This window comes from Varanus komodoensis, unplaced genomic scaffold (genome assembly GCF_004798865.1).
Source record: "Varanus komodoensis strain SLA01 unplaced genomic scaffold, ASM479886v1 scaffold32, whole genome shotgun sequence".
NCBI lineage: Eukaryota > Metazoa > Chordata > Lepidosauria > Squamata > Varanidae > Varanus > Varanus komodoensis.
The window spans coordinates 18,432,793-18,450,143 of NW_025335798.1; the positions used below are offsets into that span (position 1 = coordinate 18,432,793).

The following is a 17,351-nucleotide window of genomic DNA, read 5'->3' on the forward strand; positions in this document are numbered from 1 at the left end:
AACAGACTTTTTTCATACAATGTAGAGAAGAGTGTAATAATTCTACACAACTGAATATTTTTGCCAGTTTTCACAGTATTGCAGTAATAGATGAAAAGGTTGTCCACCTACCAGAGCTACTCGAGTTTCCTTTCCTGACTACAGCTGTATGTGCTGTGCCAAAAACTGCTCCTGAATTTATTAAAGAGCTATTTTCAGTGGCAAGGAGATCTGCAATCAGAAGAGACCCTTCCATCAGGAAATTATACAGCACAGTGTTTGGGATCATGGATGAGAGCATGATGTGCAAACTCCTTTTTAAATCATAATTTTAAGATGCAGGCTTGGAACTAACACTGTGCAAGCAGCGATCTACTTGTAGAGTAAAACTTCCCCATCCTCTCTTCCCTTTTGTACATGTCCTGCAACACCAAATCTTCTGTAGTCTCTCCCAACTCCAGTTGGGGGCAGGGACATGCAAGGACTGGAAGGGGAAGGGAAATACATCCTGCCAGTGGTTCTCTTCTGCTGGGAGAACATTGTTGCGTCTAGCCAACCCATTGTTTGCCACACCTGGTACTATACCAGTCATCTTCAGTTACTAATACATTTTCTCTTCACTGATGGCAACTTTTAGGTCATGTTTATGACACAACAACTGGAACAACTATTAACTTGAATAGTCCTTTAAAGCAAACGATATTTGTAGACATACATTATTAATAGTAATGCATCGACTTAAAACTAGGGCTTGCTCGGTTCTTACATATCATTTCTCATGTGCAACTATTTTAAACTTTAACTCTGTTTTAATTGAACATATTCTTTTTATTTGTTTGCTACTAGAAAGCCAAAGAGCATATCGATTTGTTCAAGGCAAAGACTGGGGTTTTAAAAAATTCATTCGAAGAGACTTTTTACTTGATGAAGCTAATGGTCTTTTACCAGATGATAAGCTTACATTATTTTGTGAGGTAAGTAATCAACCAGTGCTTTTAAAAATAGAATATTGGTTTCCATGGCTATGAATGAGAAATGAATAATGCTTTAAATGTTATGTTCATCCCCTCTGTGTTAAAGAAACACCCTGATCAAAGGTTTAATGGTTTTCTTAAGTATTTGATACAAGATCGATTTTCTGTAAATAGATCAACTATCACTACTTAGCTTGAAGTGAAAGGCAGATTGAAGAAGGATTTGGGGATTTTAAAAAACTTCAGTAGTCTTATGGAGTTCAGGTTGAAAGAAGGTGATGATTTCTTCAAATGTATATAAAATGGCAAAAACATTCATCCCGTTGGCACATAATGGATGTATTTAGCCTTTGAAGGTTGCGATGGAACACTTGAACAATTCTTATGGTCCACTTCCTCCAGCGTTGCATTGAAATCCACAGCAGGACATGTCTAAATAAGATCCAGTCAAATAGCTTAAACATGATTTGTATTAATACTTAGGCTTCCCTAGCTTCTTCAAGGTGATGAAACCAGAAGGAGTTATTGTAATATGAAGTATCTTGATTGCATCCCCAGACATCTGTATGTTCGTATTGTAACTTAGGGTTTTTTATCTCATGACATTGGAAGAGAATTATACAGTGAAATAAGGAGATGTCATAGACTGATTCAAAGCATTCTGCCATGCAGGCCAATACAATCTACTTTGACTGGCAGTAGCATTTCAATGTTTTGAGATCTCTTAACTGGTTATACCAGGGACTGAATGTAGGACTTAATACCTACAAGACATGATTTGTGTAAAAGCTTAAGCAGGTATTCTAAGCAATAGTTATGTACAAATTCTACTTTTGATTTGGTGTTTACATAAGCAGATCTGCTCCTGTCCAGTTGAAACACACAGTTCTGCCATGTTCATCCATCAACTATCAGGTTTTGTTTCTTTCTTTGAGGGTGGTATTTAAAAGTCAGCACTCTTTGGATTGAGCACAGATGGCATAAATGATCAGAGGACTGGATGTAAAATGTTTTAAGACAGGGTTAGTGTGCCATATCCTTGGTCAGTACTCTGTGATGGCACCTCTAGCACTGGCCCACCTGTCCTTTTCCTAACCAGATTGCATATAGGGAAGCCAGGTAGGAAAGAAGGTATATATAGGGACCAAAAGCAGGAAAACTTCTTCCTCTGATTCAAATTCTGCTTTGTTTGCCAGGCTCTCTGTTTAAATTAATCAGAGATGATTGAATAATTGAAGTTTATGCCCCACTTTACAAAATATAATAAAATCTCTGTCCTGTACACATAATCTCAGTCCTTTTATTTTCTTAAAAGACATTGGAACTTGCCATTTATTGATAAGATTTCTGTCACAACTGTTTCTTGATAGTGTTCAATATTTAGAAGCAAGTCATTATGGTGTGCTTCATACTTAAGCCACTTATCAAAATGGTAGCAACCCTTGAGTTTTTGAAAGTATGCAGGTTTCTTAGATTAGTTGAAAAAAACAATGAATATAGATTCTGTGACAGAATAGATCTTTCGCCTAAGGGAAGAATATATGTAAATCACAGTAAATTATGCAACTAACCTAACCTGCCTTAGTAAAATCCAGTAAGACTACTTATGATGCTTAAAAATGGAATCTAGTGAAGAAGGTTATGATCCCAGTGCAGTGAGTGTTAAATATACACTGGCAGGTTATCATGGCTGCCATGGGCTGATTAGTGGCTTAGGAGGATGATAGATGCTCTAACTGCTAATAAGTTTGCTTTGATCTTTGTATTTACAAGAAATGTGTACAAAAATTTCTTGGCAAGATTACAACTTAATTATGTGTCATTATGCTGTGTAGGAAGAATAATTGAAATGTGGCCCCTGAGACTAAATGGTGCAAATATATTGCATCTTATTTTAGCTAGATAGACAGGCTAAATTAGCTGTGTGATGAATTTGTTATGAATACAATTATCCAGTTGGTAAGTGGATGTAACACATGTCTGGGTCTGAAAGGATTCTTACTGTATAAAATATTCTTCATTCAAATAGTTTCCTCTATAGACCAAACTAGTGTTATAAGAAATAGTTAATAAGGCTGGAGGTGTGGGGGAAGGGGATTGTCAAAAATGAAATATGTTGCATTTCACTGGTTCAGGTGACTTGACTCGGAAATCAATCTTTGCACTTTTTCACATTTCTCTTCGGAAACTGTTGGTCAGTATCTGAAAATATTTTGCTTGAAAGCATAACAAGTCTGATCATTAGCTTTGTACCTTGGCTTTGACATGGGTTATCCATAGATTTGGGAAGATGCACTCCCTTGGGGGTCACGACGGTTGTAATAGAATTCATAGTTGTTTGTTTGTTTGTTTCATTATTTTACTATAAAACTGTTCTTCTGCTGTAAGAGCAGGGCAAGCTCTTTGTTCATCTAGCTCTTACTCTCTGGCCTGCCTACTGGCGGCTCTGCAGGGTCTCAGGCAGATACCTTTGACTTTACTCACTATCTGATCATTTCGGTTGGAGATGTCAGGGATTGATCTGGGGTCCTTCTGTGGAAAAGCATGCACGCTGCCACTGGGTAGTTCTTCCCCAACATGGACTCCAGAAGGAAGAGTCCATTAGCATTTTGAGCACCTCTGATGAAATAGCTTTGAAACTGCCTTTCCTTTTGTGTTCTGTTATGGTCACAACAGCTTCTTTTAAACTTAGTTGTGCCTCTTGCATTCCATTTTGTTTTGCAATCACTTTGAAAAATACCTTATTAGTTTCACCTGCATATGATACTACAAGAGGTTAGTTAGCAGAACTAGTTCTAGATTTATCTCTCCTAGTTTGTAATGTACTACCTAACTAGCAGTCTATATTTGGATCCATGAACTAGCAAAAGGACCATTTAACCTGCCAGTTATCCTGCATGTTGTTGTGTTTTATCTGCGGTGGATTTCAAAGAATAATCCATTCCTATTTTTTATCTTTTCCTTTATGTTCGGTGTACTAGAAGTTGTGTGCTTATGGCAGTCAAACAGGCAATTATGAGCTTGTGAGATTAGGTACATCTGTGCTTCCTTTCTTGACTAATGGAGAGTACAAAATACTATTTTATGTTTTATTGACCTAGATCTTATTGAAATATAAGAGCTGTGACATTATGATTATTAGCATATTACCTTGCTATTTTTGCTAGGTGAGTGTGGTCCAAGACTCAGTGAATATATCAGGACAGTCCAGTACAAACACATTAAAGGTACCTGAATGCAGGCTTGCAGAAGATCTAGGAAATCTCTGGGAAACAACAAGATTTACGGATTGCAGTTTTCATGTAGGAGGACAAGAGTTCCAAGCTCATAAATCAGTTCTTGCAGGTATTTTGATTTCTGTTACATAATTCATTTAATAAAATTATTATGTTCTTGGTATGGTATTAATGCTTATGTCCCTTGCTACAGCTCGTTCACCCGTTTTTAATGCAATGTTTGAACATGAAATGGAGGAAAGCAAAAAGGTGAGTCAATGTTGTTGTTGTCAGACTTGTAATCAATTAATGAGTTGTTTACAGAAGACCTTGAGGTATTCTGTAGATTACAACTTCAGCATCTAGTCAATTAATTGGTTAGGGTAACTGATCTCAGATTTGAAGATTAACTAAAAAGTGTCCCATATTTTATTTCAGTAGAAAATATTTTTCAAAAATGTATTTATTTATAATGTTAGTGTAGCTAGTAGGTGCTATATCAAAAATACTAAAAATGCATATTGTTTTCATGCTCTCCAAGGAGGGCCTGCATTTGCAACAAGACTAGTAGGTGTCATGATATGGTGGCTGAGCATGGATTTCATTATTCCTCCCTCTCTTGCAAGAGGGAAAGTCTTTTCTAAGATGGCACCTGCTACACTGTCTGTGTATCCGTAAAAATTGGAAAGTTTGACTATGCTCATGAAATATTCTTATTCATTTGCCAAGGTGTTATTGCCAAGATTTATCCAGTTAGACCAAGGAAAATGTATATTGTTTTCCGTGATGGCACTCAAGCAGTTAACTGGATGCTTTGTATTCTTTTTGTCAAAATGTCAAAACTTCGTTTGCACAGGTCAGGATTTCCCCCAGGTGGTTAACCCTTGATGTTTTGTGCGATTTTTTAAAATTGGATTTTAACTGCCTACTGTGGTTCTATATGTGTTGAATTTTAATTGTATTTTCTCTTTTTATGCATAAGCTGCTTCAGAGCCATGCTTATAGAGCAGATTAAAAATATTAGTAATATAAATAAGTACAATTGACGGGGCTTCCTTTAATTGAGAAATAACCCCAGTGTCCTTCAGCAACAGCATTTGTGCAAGTCGTTCATGCTTCTGATAATACAGTACTAGCTGGCTCAGTCCTCATGGTCCTTCACTGGATTGGAAGTGAGCTAAAGGGTCACTTGCTTCCTTCTCAAACTGCCCCCTGCCCTCTGCTTCTCTTTTTATTCATTATTTGTCAGCATGTCCAGATCAGAAAATGATTAACTCTAAGACAGATCTAGAAATCAACTGGAGTTCCCTGATTGACTTCTGATTCCGGTGTCATGTCAAATTATGCATCATATTCTAGGTGGTTTATTTTTCATATTTCAATCACAGCTTTCTGAAAGATACTCAAGATGGTTGACAAAGTACCAAATTATAATAATTATTATGGTTAAATAGACAGTATCAGTGTAGAAAACAGCAGCAGTCAGGAATCAACATGAAGTGTTCCTTAAAAATTTGTTGGAAAATAAATTTTGGCTGCTTACTGAAAGGTGACCAGTGATTAAGCTAGCTAAATGTCTTTTGATAGGGCATTATGATGGCTTGGCACTAACACAAAATAAGGCCTGTCTTATATATGCCAATATATGTACAGAGAGTGATAGAAATCATAAAACAAGGATGACCCCAGGGCTCGGCAATATTTATTTCATTTTTCTACTTCCCAATAGCCAAGGCTCTCTGGGTGGTTCTCATCCAAAGCCCTTTGGAAATTTAAAAATCAAACCCAGCACTGTTACTTGGAGCATGAAACAGTAATGTTGAACTACGTTCTGGCCTTGGCACTTGAAGTTTTCCAAACAGTCTTCAAGGGCAGTCAACATGTTGCACATATTACCATAACTTGGACATGAGCTGCTATATGAAGAAGCGGCTGTAAACAGGCCATGGTATTTAGGGAGAAGCCTCCTTTCACTGAGCTTGCAGGACTTTTTGGGAGGATATAATGGCTTTTTCTCCTGATCCATGGCAGTAATCTTTCCTTGGAGAAACTGTCCCTGTTAATGGGTCCATACTAATCAAGGGACAGAAGCTTTTGTTTCTCTTCTTAGCCACAAGTCTTGAAAAATGCTATAGAAACATTTAAATAAAACTGGTGTTTCAGCCAAATGCAGGTGCACTAGAATGTGAATGGAAGAAGGAACTTCTTACTGGATACATAGAATAAAGAAGAATATTTATAACCTCTGCATTCAGAAGCGTTAGATGTATCACTCTCACAGAACAATCCTAAGTGTGTTTACTTAGAACCAAGTCACACTGTACTCAGTGGGAGCTATCACCATGCTGTGTGCCTAGGATTGCAGCATTTAGTTCCATGTATCTCTGTTTCTGTTGTTCAGCATGCTGCAAATGAGATGTCTTTGAGATGTGTGCAGAATTGGAGAACCAACCAGTTATATATAAAGAGAAAGAGCTGGGGTCTCACATTTTTGAATGTACCAACCTTCAAGTTAGTTAAGGATCCTCACTTATCATAATGGGTGCCGAAATATGTATTGGCATTAAAGTGTTCAGAATTAATACCATATAGGTAGATTTTAATTCCGCATTGTGACAAAATGTTTCTGTTGTGTGTAACAGAATCGCGTAGAAATAAATGATGTAGACCCTGAAGTTTTTAAAGAGATGATGAGATTCATTTATACAGGGAAAGCTCCAAACCTTGATAAAATGGCTGACAGCTTGTTGGCGGCAGCAGACAAAGTAAGTACTTAGCCTGGCATCTCATTTAAACAAAACCTTTGAAGGTGCTTATTTTGGACTGTTACATCATTTTAAATGCAGTTGTAATTTGTTAAAGTGTATGAGATTGAGGAATTGTACAGAAATCGATTGTGCAGTTAGCCAAATGGTTTTTTTCCAGCCTTCTGGGTATGTTTCTTTGGAGAGCGGAGTGACCCTCTTTACAACCTGAGTGACAGCTACTTCCCTGCACTGATTTGGAAGGCTATCCAATCCTGCTGCAGTGCACCTAGAACGACTGCAAGCAGAATGAATGGTGCTGGCTGGCACAACCAGGAAAAGTTAAAATAGCTCTCACAGAAGTGGAGCAGCTCAGCAGAGCGCTTGGAGGAAGCTCTCTGACTTATGCTATTCTAGAAGTGGGTGTTGCATTAAGAAAGACTAGTCAGTGTTCCTGGTATGACAGCATGACACTGCCAGTCTTAGATACCTGTCGATCTATTACTTGCCAGCCAGTTTCAAGACAATGGCAAGATACAAAGAAGAGATTTGGCTGCTTTAAGTGAGTCCTTATTACAGTGGTACCTCGGCTCACGAACGCCTTGGTTCACAAATAAATCGAGTCCCGAACAAAAGCGTCATTTAAATTTTGACTTGGGTCGCGAACTCACATTGGGTGGCAACCAAGATCGCAGCCATCTCCCCTCCACCCCCCGAGTGGAGAGATGGCCACGATCGCAGTTGTTTTTGTGCAGGGAAGGTGTGCGTGATCACAGGCCTGCTCCTGCAGGAAAGGCAGGCACAGTCTTGGCCATTCAGGACCATATAAGCGACCTTGGTTTCTTCCTGAATACTAAACACCACAGATGCGACCACTGTAAGACATGGCCAGCTGACACTGCTTCCTCTTCTCTTGTACATTAATGAGCAGGTAGGTGTTTGTGGTTGGCAAGATCCATTAATTGAAAGCTGCTGGCAATACTTTGTGAGGAATCCAGTACTTCCTAGTTCCTGGCAGGTGTATGACATTTATTTTTGAGACTACAATAGAAAGAGAAAGAATAAGAATGAGCTCTCTCCCTCATCCACCCTCCCTCTCGCTCTTTCATTAGTATGCACTGGAACGGCTGAAGATCATGTGTGAAGAAGCTCTGTGTAGTAACCTCTCAGTAGAAAATGTTGCAGACATCTTGATTCTCGCAGATTTGCACAGTGCAGAACAGTTGAAAGCACAAGCAATAGATTTCATTAACAGGTATGTAATCAGCTTGATTGCACACATTCTCTCGTATTTCAATTTTTTTTTTCATTCTTTGAATTGAGATCTCACCAGAATTAATCTCTGGATACTTCCTCGTGCTACAGGTGCAGTGTCCTTAGGCAACTTGGTTGTAAAGATGGGAAAAACTGGAACAGCAAGTACGTACACTGGTCACACATCAAAGCTGTGCATAATCAGGTGTTTGTTGTCTTGACTCTGAGTTATAACAAAACAGAATAAACAATACCAAATATCAATAATTAAAGCTTTCTACCACATAAGCATCCATATTCATAAGGATTTGCTCCCATTTTTCTGTTGCAAGGGAAATAAAGACAAAATTCAGTTACTGATTTCTCCCTTTTTGTCCACTTTCGAATGCTCATCAATATCTATAAAGCAGATTAAAAAAACAATTATGTGATAAACTGAGACACTTATTTCCTCATAGATAGGACACTGAAATTAGCAGAGAATATCTTCTATTATTTTGATATGGTAAATGTAATGTTTCAAATAATCATAAAGGATATTTCTTTAATGTTCATCTGGAACAGTAGAACATATTTGCTGAAATCCTAAACAAGATTCCCAGCTGTCTAAGATCTTAAAGACAGCTTTTGGAATCATAATTTGAATTATCATGCCACAGCAAAGAGACTAAATTCAGCAATAAACATTTCTCAGTTCATTCTGTTTTGTTGGTCACGGAGATAGATTACTCTTTTGGATTGTCCTTTGCTGCCAAGCATTCTGTTTGTGAAACCTTTGGGAAAATGTTCCTTACCTAATATTCCTAAGCATGCTTACTCAGAAGTAAGTTCTTCAGTTATTTGGCACTTACAAAGTGTGTACAAGTTTGCAATCACAGACAGTCTCAGCTACTTCCTCAAACAGTTGTCTTATTTGGCTTTAAACATGAACCTGATTCTTGTCAATTTATTTTATTTACAGCCAAGCAACAGACATAATGGAAACAGCAGGCTGGAAGTCGATGATCCACTCTCATCCCCATTTAGTAGCTGAGGCCTTTCGAGCACTAGCATCTGCACAGTGTCCACAGTTTGGCATTCCCCGCAAACGACTAAAACAGTCATGAAATCTTCCATGAACTATAGAAAATTAATAACTCCTCATTCATGTCCAGAGGGGTTTTTACAAACCATCTGCCAGAATATGCTACCCCTGTCCGCAGAACAGAACTTGAAAGCTTTTAAGAATGGATACTTTATGGTTTAAATAATCAGCTTTAAATTAGACTGATAACTCTCCAGTTCACTGAAAGGCCTTAACGTCAACTACTCTAGTTCATTTGTGATTTTCTTGTTTTTGTTTTTTAAATGGTGCCTCGTCATTTTGACTCGGCCATGTAGGATTGCACTAGCTCCATAATGCAGTAATGCTGATAAATGAAGACAGTTCTTGAAAGGGATCTTCCTCTTTTCCTTTACTTTTTTTAAATCCCAGAATGAAGATTATCATTTGGTCTTGTGGTAACTGGAAGGTTTCAACTAGCCTCTCATTAATTGTGTTAGTGGTCAACAAGCACTCCAGTCCAAGTACTGTATGAAGAGTGCATCTGCCCACCTTCAGAGGGTGCAGTCAGACATGCTGTGGCAATATACTGCTCTGAATATAATTTATTTTTCATTGGTTCAGGTGAGTGAGGGAAATATGCAATGTCTTGGCCCAGAAATGTATTTTACTAGAATTTGTAAATGCTTACCATGAGAGTGTCTCCATCAAGTGTGAAAAGACATACACAGTAACCCTTTTGGCCTGTGTTGCTTTGTGATCCATTGCTATTTTACGTTGTACTGAACCAGAACGAAAGTTGGAATGGAGAAGAATTAAGTGAAATGTGCTGGGGAGAAAATGGTTATTTCTCAAGTGGGATTCGTGGAAGATCAAGGATGCATAAGAATGACCAAATGTAAATTTCAGAAATGGGCCAAATTATGGATTCTCAGTATGCACTTTTAATGTGTAACTTTTGTATGTTGTGTGGTACATATATATTTTGGTTTTGATAAATATGGTACAGTAATTGTGGCCTAACTTTTGAAATACATTAAGATGCCCACAGCCACATGGGATTTAGTTTTGTTACTGCAAACAAGGAAAGCATGACTTTGGAGATGTTGATTCAAAGTGAATATCTTAAGTGTTCATGTTAGAATCCATTCTATTTTCACACTTTGAGCAAGCTTAACTATGTTCCCTTAGTGTGTGTACGCACAAGCCTGTTCACACTAGTGGAAGTTGCACAGACACACACTTAGCAGGAAGAATAGAAGTCTGAAATGTCAGTATTTGTAAGCACTGACTTGCTGTTTTTAGCATTCGTTATTGTACTAGCATTGTGGATGGTATTGAAATTCTGCATAATGTGAAAAGGATATAACAACCTGTAAACTGCTTGTAATGGGCCAGTCTTTTTATTATACAGACCTTAGCTTTAATGCCACCACTTCCCGTGTGTTTGCTAGCAATTGTTGTTTACAATTGGGAGGATTTGTCTGCAGCAGTGCACATTGTAAAGGTTTCTTGACTTACTATGTTTGAATTTTATTTTAAGTATGGTGATGTGCTGTATCTGTTGCGTGAGAAAAATGCATTTAGTCCCAAGAAAAGGGAATTCCTCTGAATTTTGCAACTGAAAATTTTAGTTGGCCCATTAGTTTCACATACTTAGTCCATAAAGATTTCTTTAGCTTCTCAAAAGATGTCACCTTTCCTGACATGTTGAATGATCCGGAGCATATTTATTCCAAACTATTACTTTGACTAAGAACATCTTTAAGAACGATTAGGGACAAGAGAAATACCCCCAAGCCAGCACTGTGCAAAAGCTTGAAACACACCCATGTTCTTTGCAGTGAGGTCAGGACATGCTTTGGACTGGCATCCTTGTGACATGGTTAGATGGGCCATTTCAGTTGCACTCCTGGTGGTTTCAGTGGGCCTAAATATTCAGTGAACCGAAGTGGTACAGAGGCATTCTTTCCAGAAATGCATCATAGCTTTTGACATGTATCAGAAGTTTCTCCTTAAATTAAGGTCTTGCACATGTTTTCAGGTAAGGTAGAAGAATGTGTGTCCCTCCATGAGAGAGAAACTTCTGCTGCAATGTAACAAATGATAAGCAACCTCACATCTTGAAAGTTGCAGCTATAATATACAAAGTGACTTGAATATTTAATACTGTAATTGTCCAATTTCAGCCTGTTCTGATATGAGTAGATATAGCAATCACGTTGAACACCATAAAACATTTTGTTTAAAGGTTTTTAAAAAGCTTGATAGCACATTTTGTACCAAAAATATCAAACACCGTGCTGTAAGAATATCTACTACTCTATAAAATGCCACTTATATTGTATGGTAGACACCTTGTTAATTTTGACATTACCAGCTGATCACAACTGTTGATCTACTGTATTATTTTATCCATTGGCTATAAAAAGACACAAAAAGAGTGAAATGTTGGTCTATCCAGTGGGTGCACTAATTCATCTTTTTCCTTTAGTTGAACCACATGGTGATCTCATATTTCCAAAAGAGATGGCAAGAACAGTTTGCTCCAAGTCACTGCAAGTTGCTTTTATTTTCCCTGTTCTCATAAAGTATATTATAGATGTAAATGTACTGCAGGTGGAAAACTCTATTTACAGATGTATTTTTGAGCTGAAAACTGGAAATTTGGAAGGGTTAGGGAACAGCCCACTTAACAGGATTTTCAGCATAATTATCTAAGTGCCATACTTGGCTTGCCAATTCTGTCCCCTCAGTACCCATCAGCCATCACTGTCGAACTTTTTCTCTAAGGGAGCACCCTGCATGTGTTGTGCAATGGGTTTTTAACAAAGATTTGTTTTCCAATTAAAAAAAAAATAGGACTCAGTTTGCTGTTTAAGTGGAAGAGGTTCCACTTAAATAACTTACGTGACAGCATTTTTTCCAGTAAGTCATCCATATTTTGACAGTCCGTTTACTGCATGCTAGAGTATGAATGCATAGTGCCTTTTTAAAATGCAAGGTGAGGGTGGAAGAAGATTTGAAAATTGCCAAGGAAGCTAGAGGACCTGATACATAAGGAAGTTCTGAATGCAGAATAGAGTGGTATATGTTCATCAATGTGTTCATCTTCAGAAGCTACAGAGGCTTTTTTTTTTTTTTTCAGAGAGAGATTTTCTTGTGAATCTTTGCAGGCATTCCTGTGGACTCTGGGTCCTAAAATAAGGTTATTAACATGAGGAAGACTTCATTTTTGTGTGTGGCTTTTTGGTGATTCTAGAAGTGTGGGATGGCAGTGATTTCTTGATTATGTCTGCCTTCAGTGAGTAATGCAAGGTGCAGGCCGCATGTTGGTCCTCTTATCAAAGAGCAGTTCCTTAAGGCAAGGCTATGTATTGTGCTAGTAAAGTTCGTATAGAAAATGTCAGGGTAACCATTTTGGAGATTTTTGTTTTAGGTTATAAAGTATGACTTAAAATATTGGATGTTTACACCAAGATAAATTTTTGTTGGCTGGGCTGATTGAATCTTCTTTATGCTTCCTATGAACTTGTAAGGAGTTTATTTTGGTACACAACATAACTGCATTGGTTTCCTTGCTTCCTGCTTGCAGCAAATGGACTTTCTCTGAAATGGACACTCATTATTTTTGTCAGTGTTTGCTGTGGTTTGTGTTAATCATACTCTGTAATCTAGTTAATTCTGGATTTTGATATGTCAGAATGAAGGTTTATTTTTGAGTCCTGTTCTAGAATCTAAGCATTGGAAGAACTTCAACCTGGTCTTAGTTAGAAGTTATTCACATTACCTATCATGTTAAAACACTTGCATCAAGCCATCCCGCCTTTTATATCCGCCTGATGTTAACAGTGAAATACTTTTTGTACCTTGTTGCTGAAAATATTTTTGCATTTCAGGACATCAAGTTACAATAAAGTTGTTACTTATTCAGAAAACTTCTGTGGAACTTGTTTTTGGACACCAATCTTGCCACGCAAAGTAATTTCCCTTGAGATACAGTCACATCAGCAGACATAATCATAACATTTTTCAGTGTGTGCTTTGCCATTTTATTTATTCACAGCCTAATAGAAAACTGCTTGTAGTTGGAAGTGATCATTTGGTAGACATCTGGTGCCCAAGATCATCTTTTTTAAATACCTTACATTCATACAAGTTTTGGAAAGATGGATAGTATGTCACATTATAAAATCAGTTTCTTTGTAGCAAGTGGCATAAGGGATCCCATAAAAAGCAAGGAATCACATATTAAAGCAAGCCAAATTGGGTTTTGCTAGTCACATTTGTTCAGATGAGTTACAGTTAATTTCACCTGAGTCAAGACATTGGAAAAGTCCAGGCCACAATATGTCATTCCCAGCATGGTCCTTCTTGGCTAGTTTGATTGCCAGCTAGGATAAATTGAATGGCCTAGTCAGTGTGATGGACACTGCTTTGAGAATAGCGATTCAGGGCATGAGCAGGCAATTTAAATGTGCGTCTAAGCAGCTGCATCTTTTTCTTTTTACTCTAGAATTACTAGGGTTCATATCTGAATCAGAAATCTGGTGTGGCAAATAGGGATAAATTTAAAATCCAGTAAAGGTTTTAGTTTAAAATTGAACAGACCCTAAAAATTATGGAAAAACAGATTAATCAGCAGTGAGAAAGCAAGGCTTGGAAAACTGAATAATATGAGCAAATTGAGGTGCCATACCATATGCAGGAAGTAAGAGTCCATGTGATTAACACTTTCAGTTTGTTTTTTCTGTGCATTTGTAGCATATTCATATTCTACAATTTCATTTATATTCAACAAACTGTTACCTTCAAGATCAAACATTAATATGAATAGAAATCTATTTTAAATACTAAACTGTTCTGGAAAATTTTCAAGATGCTGCAGTTACTGAATGTAAGGCTGATTTTCCTTTCTAGTCTTAGGACTGATATTTTAAAAATGCATGTTTAAGAACTGCAATTAATTTAATGCATTTGCGCATTTCTTCAAGCCATTTTTGTTACAGACTTCCCTTCCCAGAAAAATGGCAATTGAAACATTTGTGCATGTTTTCCATTGTTTTTGCCTTCAGAAGTTTGTGTCAAATGTTCTTTTGACCCACACAGATAACCTCAAGTGAAGGAGAGGAATCTCAACAATTCTCCTAGCTTTCCACACTTTCTGATCTAAAGGAATGGGGGCATTAATATACGAAATCCCTGACCTGTAGCTTACAATACATTATAGCCTTGTCAATAGCATACTAGTCAGTGGCAGTTGAAGCCTATTTCAGCTGAATGGGTCACAGAAGGCAGAGAAAAAGAAACAATCAGCTGACAGAAAACCAAGGAATTAACTTTTGCGATCATGGGTGTAATCCAGAAGGTTGGAAAGAGGGAGTTGGAGAATTTTGCAGCAACACATTAAAGCAATATCCTAAATCCATAGAGGCAGCAGCCACTGCACAGTGTACAAAGACACTGAAAAATGGAAGGGTATTTTTAGAAAGGGTAAGGGAATAGCAAGGTGTTGAAAGCTACTGGCAAAGCCTGCATGCCCTCTTACACCTCTTGAATGCCAGGTTAAACCCCATACAAAATGAGATAGCAAAGGGTTTTCAGGAGCCCCCCCCCACACACACACACACACTATACTCACAAGGGAAGCAACCCAGGCAATCCTCTTGGTACCTTTCCTCAAGTTTTTCTTCATTAGACTTGGGAAGAATGATAAGGGACAACCCAAGAATAGTTGCTCTACACATGAAGGGTGTCTCTCTCTGCAAACCTTTGCAGCGACAATTCTGGAAACGAAGCAGAGCTTCCTAGAGGTCTGAGCTACCTGCCTGTTGCCTAAGTGAAAGAGAGCTGGCAGGCATACTCAAATATGGCAGCAGGTCGGCACGCCCCAGTCACTGTCGGTGATAACAGAGGTTGGAAGGAGACCGCACAGTAAGGGAATGAAGTCCTACAGGGAGAAAATGGTGACAGGGCACAGCTGTCCAACTCTCACATCTAGATCTGGATTTAGATCTAGATATTTCTGTTTCCAGTACAGTCCAGGAAGTCTCACACCACCTGAAAGTATGGGTTTTTATGTTGCAATGTGTTTTTTACAGTTATCTTTCTTGGACCCCTTTGCAAAGATAACCAAGCAGATGCAAACTACACAGCAGCTTTGTTGTTGTGCATCAGTGGACTGAATTGATTCACAAGACTTTCAACTCAGTATGAGCTTCATAAGGTTATATTGGTGGGAGAGAGGAGCATATATGTGTTTGTGATCAAAGGTTCCTAGGAGAACATCAGTTCACACACAGCTTTATAAGGAAATGCATTTATAGTGCTGGAAACCTCTGCTTTCCTAGATGGGCAATTACTGTATGAAAAAATACAACCATCTTTCTTAAAAAGAGGAGAGAGTCTCCTGTATTTTAGACTTGCAAACCTGGCAAAAGTTGCTTGCACCATCATAATATTCCATGCTTTGGAGATCCATTCTTATTATACTGGAGTGAGTCCTGGATCATATCAAGTCACATCATGACAAGGCAAGACTTCCTGGAGAAGCCAATCATGCTGGGGAAAGTTGAAGACAGAAGAAGAGAAGAGCAACTAAGAGTTGGATCAATCCCATAAAAGAATCCACAGCCCTGAGTTTGCAAGAGGTGAGCAGGACTGTCAAGGAGAGGACATTTTATAGGGCTCAGTTTTATAGGGTTGTCGTAAGTCGGAAATGACCGTATATAGCAACAAATAGACCAAGAATGGGGCAGCCCCACTGTACCAGTTGCCTGTTCTTACTTCCTGCGCAAGAGCAGATCTCACAGGCAGGAGGTAGCAGGAGGCAGGGCACCTCCGACACCTGTGCCCAAGTGGGGGCAGCTGACAGCAGTGTCCCTGGCTGGCTGCGTGGCTGAGTTCAAATGACACAACAAGCAATTATTGCTGGGACAAACTCCACACCATCTCGTGTCTCATTGTGGTTACAACCACAACCGTTTGTCACTAAGATTGGGTTTGGGCAACACAACAACCAACAATAGCAATCAGTAGCTGCTGCTGAACCAGAACCATCGATGACTGGTGAACCCGCTCTGTGTGACTTCCATAGACATGCTTTGGGACCAAGCTGGGTTCTTGCAGCACTGAATGGGGCAAAACGAATGGGACCCAGAAAGGCCAATTCAAGATCCTGTGGTAGGATTTGTGAGCCAAGTCAGTTCCGGATAAGTATGCTTTCATGATGCTATGTCTGCAGTCAAGAGCTTTATTCTATTCTATTTGCTATTTGTTTATCCAGTTTACATTATGCCCCTTTTTCTTCAGAAGAATTTAAGGTGGCATACATATTTCTCTTCTTCCCCCCAATCTTATTCTCACAATGGCAACCCTGTGAGGTAGGTTGGGCTGAGAGTCTGTGCTTGGCCCAAAGTCACTCTACTTTTAAGTCTGGCACACACTAAATGCTAAGCTAAACATAGGAATTGGCCTCAAACCTGATCAGATGCCTCATCCATTTAGCCCAGCTTTCACTGCTCCAACTGGCCAAGCTTTCGGAAGGATCTGGGAGAAAGTTCTTCCCTATGGGGCTTTTAACTGGAAGCATTCTGCATGTGATGCATACATTCTGCCATTGTGCTGCTGTCCTTCCCAGACTTAAGGGTACAAATAACCAAGGCAGAGCACAATAGCTCAAAGCAATAATTATATAAACATTGAAATGATCAGTAAGACCCCCATTAAAATGATGATACATCTATTAAAAACCATTTTAAAGGTCAAGTGTAAAAATGTGTCTTGACATACCTTTATAAAAGGAGAGACAGTGGGGACCAAGGACAGTGCCGAGGGATCCACACCTCACTGTTTGGGAGCAACCCACCTATGCCCATCAAGTGGCATTTCTTGACTAACGATACTCTCAGAAGGGCCTCTGTGGCATAGCTTTATAACCTGACAGGGCTGTAGCAAGTCAGCAGGCTAAGATAGCCAGCCTCTATGTCGCTGAGGGTTTGAAAAGTTAAAGCCAAGCTTGGAATGAGCCCCGAAAACAGTGGATAATGAATGCAATCAGTTCTGGAGAAGTATTGCACTGCCTTGCAGACTCCCTGCCACATTTTGCCCCTATTGAAGCTACTGGCTACTCTTAAAAAGTAGC

General features: G+C 38.7%; 1 protein-coding gene across 2 annotated transcripts in view; it reads left to right on the top strand.

The window, feature by feature from the left end:
- SPOPL (speckle type BTB/POZ protein like) overlaps window positions 1-13,146 on the top strand; it is a 47,321-nt gene extending 34,175 nt beyond the window's left edge. For both annotated transcript variants that reach the window (XM_044437941.1, XM_044437942.1), the window contains 7 exons: window positions 826-953; window positions 4,121-4,298; window positions 4,383-4,438; window positions 6,811-6,933; window positions 8,025-8,167; window positions 8,278-8,331; window positions 9,128-13,146. In XM_044437941.1, the coding sequence (XP_044293876.1) occupies window positions 826-953; window positions 4,121-4,298; window positions 4,383-4,438; window positions 6,811-6,933; window positions 8,025-8,167; window positions 8,278-8,331; window positions 9,128-9,272 (827 nt within the window). In that variant the 3' untranslated portion in view covers window positions 9,273-13,146. The remainder of the gene's footprint in view (window positions 1-825; window positions 954-4,120; window positions 4,299-4,382; window positions 4,439-6,810; window positions 6,934-8,024; window positions 8,168-8,277; window positions 8,332-9,127) is intronic.
- Window positions 13,147-17,351: the final 4,205 nt, after the last annotated feature.